The sequence below is a fragment of the Lathyrus oleraceus genome, chromosome 4 (assembly GCF_024323335.1).
Source record: "Lathyrus oleraceus cultivar Zhongwan6 chromosome 4, CAAS_Psat_ZW6_1.0, whole genome shotgun sequence".
NCBI lineage: Eukaryota > Viridiplantae > Streptophyta > Magnoliopsida > Fabales > Fabaceae > Lathyrus > Lathyrus oleraceus.
The window spans coordinates 419,256,573-419,263,967 of NC_066582.1; the positions used below are offsets into that span (position 1 = coordinate 419,256,573).

General features: G+C 33.1%; 1 protein-coding gene across 1 annotated transcript; it reads right to left on the reverse strand.

Annotated features, from left to right (window-relative positions):
• Positions 1-2,856: 2,856 nt before the first annotated feature.
• LOC127075809 (cytochrome P450 704C1) lies at positions 2,857-5,102 on the reverse strand. The gene is made up of 5 exons (XM_051017294.1): positions 4,454-5,102; positions 4,079-4,363; positions 3,656-3,997; positions 3,377-3,577; positions 2,857-3,259 (listed from the first exon to the last, which is right to left on the reverse strand). Exons 1-5 carry the CDS (start codon positions 4,973-4,975, stop codon positions 3,056-3,058), a joined length of 1,554 nt encoding a protein of 517 aa, XP_050873251.1. The 5' UTR covers positions 4,976-5,102; the 3' UTR covers positions 2,857-3,055.
• Between the last annotated feature and the right edge of the window lie 2,293 nt (positions 5,103-7,395).

A 7,395-nucleotide genomic window follows, 5' to 3' on the forward strand; every position in this document is an offset into this window, starting at 1 on the left:
AAACGTCCAGAAATTCACGTATGAAACGAATCGATTGAATTAGGTTTTGCATTCAAGACTTTGAATCGAAATATCTCTCTCTACAATTCATCATTCCAAAAACTAAACATATCACAACGATCTACATTGAACACTCTTTCAAACGCCTATAACAATTCGTCAATTCATGAGATTCGAAAGTTCACCTTAATTGGAAGGCAGTGATGAATTCTTGAGCTATTGCGCGTGTTGATCCAAAACAGTTCAAGCTGGATGATAGGGAAGGTGGATGCAACTTGTAGCTTGGCTCGAATTTGCTCCTAGTGCAAGAAATCTTCAAATGCCATTGATGAACACCACTTGGACAGTCGAGTTTGGTGAGGATTTAGGCGTTGCTTTGCCAAAACAGATCAAGAAGAAGATCCAAGGGAGAGGCAGCAAAAAGAATTTTCGGATTTGATGGAGAATTGGAAGAGTTTTCTTCAATCTTGTTCTTGTGTGTTCTTGAGAAATTTGGAGAATTGGAGGGAAAATTGGTTAGAGATTTTGTGAATTGTGATTATCCTTTCAATTCTGTTAGGATTATGATTAAATACTCCAGCTCTAATCACCTCATTAATCACCATTTAGCCAAAACACATGTAATTAGCAAAAATGCATTTTACTAAGCAAGGGCAAAATGGACTTTTCACATAGGCCCTGTGACAGCTGTATGACAGCTCACACACCCTCCAAATATCAGTTATGATGTGTTGCAACTTGTCCCATGGTCATTGGTTGTGTAATTTTGATTTTCACTATGCCATACCATGAAATGCATTTTTCAAGTGGAGTTCAAAAGTAACTTGGTCAAATATTGCCCCTTGACATGTTATGACAATTCAAACCATTTCCAATTTGCATTTGTGAGGTGTTACAAAAACTCCCATTCCAAAATTCTCATTATTTCTCAAGTTGGACCATTTTGTCCTTGGATCTTTTAACTGTACACTTGAAAGTTGACTTTTTGCACTGACCATTTTTGATGAATTCCAATTATGCACCATGAAAGTACATGTCAAATGGAGTTTGCACATTAAAAGATCACTCAATTTGGACACTCCATGTGGAAGTTATGCCCCTCTGATTATGGGTCATTTTTGAAATTGAATGGACCATAACTTGCCAACCATACATGGGAATTTCAAGTTCTTGGACTTTTTGGAAAGGTGAGACCAAGATCTACAACTTTCGTGTTGAACAAATTTTCATTTGAAGCTTCCTTGGACACGTAATTTTGAGGTCAAAAACTTTCCATTTTTGGAAACTTCCATTACAAGTCACTTTCTATTTTTGGCAATTTTTGTTCTGACTTTATTCTCTCCATTCTTGAGCTTTGACACGTCAAATAACACTTGTTTCAACATGAATGAAGTGTATCCAACTCTCTCCCACCTCCAAATCCATAAAATCAAGCACAGTTGACCACAATTGACTTTTTCAATTGATAGATGAATTTGGCAATGCACTGATCAAACTGAGCTCCAATCTTCTGATGAAATGGCTCAAGGATGAAACCCTGGCCTCAATTAGCTCCAAAAAACCATGGGATGATCCCCATATCAATCATAGCCCCCATCTCCTAGCCATGCCCTGATTGGCCCAATGCAGATGATTAGGGTTGACCAGTGGTCAAAACCCTAATCTCAAGGTATCCTGATCAAACTCCTGAATCTTCTGGATAATACAAGACCATGATGATGATGATGTATCACTGCAACCAAGACCAAGATCAATCTCCTTGAGAACCACAAAACCCTAATTTGGACCTCCACATCCTCAGATGATTAATGACCAGTCCAATGAAACCCTAGCTTGCACATTGACTTCCTCATCTTCTGATCAAGACTTGGGAGTATGACTTGCACAATGTAACCACATGATATGCAATATGCAATGCCTAATGACCTAAAAATGATATATAATATGTTATGCTAGTCCCAAGAGAGGAGGGCAAATTTTTAGGTGTTACATATATGATCTCATAAGTCACATGGTTTAAATATCTTGGATCCGTAATACAAAATGATGAAGAATTAGAAGAAGATGCAATCCATCAAATTCAAGCGGGGTGACTGAAATGGAGGAAGACTTCTGAGGTTTGATATGACACAAAGGTACCACTCAAGCTGAAGAGAAAATTATATCGGAATGTGGTAATACCTACAATGTTGTACGTGACTGAATGTTGGACAGTTAAGATTCATCACGAGAATAAAATAAGAGTTACAGAGATAAGGATGTTGCCTTGGATGTGTGACAAAATTAAAAATGATAAGATTAGAAATAACAATATTATAGAGAGTGTTTGGGTAACACCTATGACAAAAAATAAAGTGGAAAATAAACTTAGGTGATTTCGACATGTAGAAAGTAGACTAGTAAATTATGTGGTAAGAAGAATAAATTAGATGGAGAGAAGTCAATCGGTTAGAGGTAGAGAAAAACCTAGAAAAAAAATTATAAGAGAAATTAAAAAGAATTTTTTTGAGATAAACGATTTAGATAGAAACATGATTCTATATAGAAGATTATAGTGTGAGTTGATATATATATATATATATATATATATATATATATATATATATATATATATATATATATATATATATATATATATATATATATATATATATATATATATATATATATATATATATATATATATATATATATATATATATATATATATATATATATATATATATATATATATATATATATATATATAATATATATATATATATATATATATAACCTCGTTTACATGATGAATTGTGATGATGTGTTTGTTAATTGTATTGTATAGAGTGCTATGTGTCCTATGCACAGGAAGAAGAATATGAAAACATTTATGTTGGGATTGATAAAACGCCATATAAAAGTTTATTTACATAATACAACCAAAATCTCTAGCAATATATTAACATGGCGGGGTCAATGATCCATAGAGCTAAAGACCTATCTACAATATTTCATATCTTCAATCAACATCAAAAACTTCAAATTTTAGAAATGATGTGCATAATGATTTGCTTTACTTCACATGTGACCTCACTCTCGACCTTGGAATTGCATTGAGAGGGAGACCCTTGTCCAAATGAAGAGTAAACATGACTTTATAAGTCACATTTTGTATTCCATTTGCCAATTTAAATTTGAAGAAATGTAAAAGAGTGATTGCTACTATTTTCATTTGTCTGTATGCAAAGTCCTTCCCTAAACACATGCGAGGTCCACCCTACAACAATATCAAATCAAACTTAGAAAACTTACGCACCATAATAACTGTCATAAACAACATCAAATCAATTCTTATAAACAAAGCAAAATCAAAGGAACCAAATATACAAATTACATGAAATGCTACAAATTTGAACGGCGATTCCGGTTGGAAAATTCCTTCATTAATCCATCTTTCCGGGCGAAACTCCTCCGCGTCTTCCCCCCAAATGGAACACATTCGACCCATAGCGTACGCCAAGTAGTACACTCCGTCTCCCTTTTCAAGTCTGTGGCCATCAGGAAGAACATCGGACGCATCTGCAGTTCTTCCATCCTTCAAAAACAACATCATATTAAACAAACAAAAATATCATAAAAAATCTATCTAATGTTGTTTATACAAGGTACATACTATAGCCACTACAGGGTACAATCTCAATGTCTCAGTCAGAGCTGCATGAAGATAATGCATTTTATCAACTATTTCATCTCTTAAATTCTCAACAAACTCATCTATCATGACTTCACTTTCATCACTAGAACAAGTCACATCTTTTATTTCTTGCACAATCTTTTCCTCAACAAGAGGGTTCTTGCATAACATGTAGAAGAACCACGAAAGAGTGTTCGCAGTCGTGTCTTTTCCAGCTATCATAAAGTTTAGAATTATATCCCTCAAATACTTATCACTTATATCCGTTTCGCCTTTCTTGCTTTCCATTAAAAACCTTGATAGTATATCTTCTTTAACATTCTGAAAAACAAAATCAAAAACAAAAACAAAAAATCATTCATATCATTATTCCTATAAAACAGAAGGAATCAATCAACTTACAGAATCTTGCTGTAGTGTCAATTGTTCCTTTTTAGTCTTTATCACTCCATTCACAAATTCATCTATCAATTTCACATTGATCTTAAGCTTCGCTTCACCACCTATGTTTAGAAACCTCTTAAGTCTCCAAAAAGGATCAACGTAGCGCCAGTAAGTTATAGCATTTGATTCATCAAAGGCTTTCATGAATTCAATTCCCTCTTTGTTTGATCCCTCTAAGCAATTCAATTCTGTTCCAAACCCAACTTTGAATATCGAGTCCAAAGCGCATCTCATTTGCAAATCCTATGAAAAAGAAGAACAAAATGCATATTCATCATATAAAAATAACACAACTTGAACATAAATTATAGGAAAATATAAATAACTACTCACTTGCATATCAAAATGAAGACCCTCGTGAGAAAATTCTGATATAACTTTAACTAATTTGGCAGCATTCTTTCTAAACACAAAGCAACTAAAATCTCTAAGAACTCTTGTGGAGAATTCATAGCTAGCAACTTTTCTCTGTTGCTTCCATTTTTCACCATCAACAACAAAGATTCCCTCCCCCAAAAGATCAGTCACAATATCTTGATTATACTTACCTTTGGAATATTTATCAAAATTGGTTTTCAATACATGCTCAATATTTCTCACATCTATGGTATACAACTCACTTTGATTTGGAGCAAGAAGCCTCATAGTTGGATGAGTTTTAGCCAGCTGAGTATGGTAATCATGGAGTTTCTTGAAGTAGAAAAGTTGGTTGAACACTGTGCCTTTAACAGGTGCATATTTAGGGTCTCCTATGGATTTTCCTTTGAAGATTGTCATTATGATGAAACACATGGCTAGAAAAAGAGCTAGAAAAGAGAAGGCTATGAAAGTCAACATGGTATACAAAACATCCATTTTTTCTTGTGTTTTTGTTCTTTAGAAGTGATAGAAAATTGTGGTTTGTTAGGTCTATAACAATATCACGCTCCAAGGAAAGTTTGGACCATCCATATGCTCAAGACAAAATTACCTCTAAATATTGTTATGTAATTTTCCTCCAAGCAATGATGTATAATATGTGATTGATTTTTATAAATTATTTTTATAAAATAAAGATTAATAATTAATATATTGTTAATAAACATGATTCTCCCTATGATGAACGAAAAGTAGCCTTGGGATTTGCTATGCTACTTCCTAGTAACTCACGTTTATTCTCATTATACAACATTAGAAAAATGAATAATAGTATATTTGCAATCTACCAAGCTTTGTCTTAATTTCCATGTCCTATCCTCTTGGAATGTAACACGTCAAAACTCTTATAACTTAGATGCTTAAGAGTCCTAAGTTGATAAGTTCAAAGTTTGAATATCAAGCGATTGACGAAATTGATAGAATATTTTGTTATAATTAGTTATAACTAATTATAACAAAATATTATATTGTATAAAACTTTTATTCGGAAAAAGGTTTCGAAATCACTACTCATGAAAAGAAATGGATAGAAATGGAAGATGCCTATTTAATGGTAAAAGCTAATATTATTGTAGGTGTATTATCTCAGATTTTCGACACCAACGTTAAATTATAAGATTGTAATAAGAATTATGTAGTAGTGATTTTGGTGAAGTCAAAATGGCCATAAAGATTTGAACAAATTCGATTTGTCGACAAGGAGTGTACATTGTGGTTGAAATTGTAGTAGACAACGACCGAGGAGTTTTAAGACTTAGTGAATTTCAGAGTTTCCAAAATATTCTTTACACGGTCGAATGAGGTGTAAATAGATAAGATCAAACATTTATTGAAAGACACGTGGAAACTTGTCGAAGACGAAGGCTGCATGGAATTGAAGATGTTGCATATTTTGTTTAGTCGATCGTTGTAGACGGTTAACTTATGATTAGTATATAAGTAGCGCTCACTTTGAGTTTTAAGGGTCTGCAATTGTACGCAATTCTACAATAATCAAAGTATCTGTGTGATTGAGAAAAAAGTTCATAATCTATGTATGCATTCCATTTTTACAAATTAAAGTCTTTTATGTTCATATCATTTTTTGAAATTAAATTATTTTCAGTCACTTTACTTCAATTTCTTTTGCATTTCGATTTCAGTCTAAATTTCAATTATTATTTTCAAACTGCACATTTCGACATTGATGTCAAAATTATTTAAAGTCTATGATTCACACAAATATGTCATGAGATCTTTTCGAGTTTAATCCTTAAGTAAATTGAAACTTGTTTTTATTTACTAAATTTCACGGTAAACAAATTGACACGCCAAGTGGAACCCTTTTTTGTATCAATTTATACTTTTTTCATTTTTTTATTTTTTTATTTTTACATTCTTCATTTAAGAAACTTATCAGATTGTGAGTATGCATAAGATTGAGGAGTGGTAGGATAACCAAAAAAGAAAGTAGAAACTCTGTGAGGAGATACGTTAGGAAAATAGTTAATCCTAGAAACAACAATAATGGAGAACAACCAACCAATAGCATTGGGGAAGACACGATTACTATAAGTTTGACTGAATCAATTGCCTCTATTGCTAACATGGTGGTCATACCGTCAACAGTTATGCCATCAAATCCACAAGAAGGGATAGTTTTTTCCCTTCAGTAACACAGAGTCACCCAGTGACTCTTAGACCGATTATGGCAACATAATTTAGACCTTTTACCACCAGTTTCACAATGCCTATGTCGGGGCGTGTGTAACACCCCTTTTTCTACCCCAAAATACTTAACATTTAATCAGAGTGAGTAAGCACGCATATAAACAAAAGGGCGTCACATCGACGTTTTCAAAAACCACCAGCTTTCATAAACCAAACATCAGTCATCATCAATATACAATACACCTGGTCATTTAAATAACACATTTCAAATATCATGAATATACAAGTATATGCGTTCGCAGCGGAAAATAATGAATATTCATACATTTCATAAAATGATTCATGTCCCATACCATGATCATCTCTCAATAATCTTCTCAAGATAAACTAAAAACCATATCCAGAATATTTGGCACTATGACCTCTCAAACAACAAATTTCAAATAAACATGTTCACAAGTCATAACATAATATATATCCAAATAAGATATGAGTTCAATACTACTAATCTACCCCGTGTTACATGACCAGAGCATTGACTCACTACCTAGTCTCTAAAAACCAAAACACGGAAACTCTCCGGCTAAATCTCGAGTAAGCTACCTTCCACTTACTTCAGCAATACTACTCTTGAATATCTGCACGATGCCATGTAAAGCAACATTCAAACAGAAGGGTGAGAATTCAAATCATTATGAAGAAGTATA

What these genes read in the sequence shown, in the direction of transcription:
- LOC127075809 (XM_051017294.1), bottom strand. Translation starts at nt 4,975, where the DNA reads ATGGATGTTTTGTATACCATGTTGACTTTCATAGCCTTCTCTTTTCTA. An exon ending in TGACACTACAGCAAGATTCT is followed by an intron (nt 3,998 to 4,078) that starts GTAAGTTGATTG and finishes TTTGTTTTTCAG; the next exon opens with AATGTTAAAGAAGATATACT. An exon ending in TCAAATTTGTAGCATTTCAT is followed by an intron (nt 3,260 to 3,376) that starts GTAATTTGTATA and finishes ATATTGTTGTAG; the next exon opens with GGTGGACCTCGCATGTGTTT.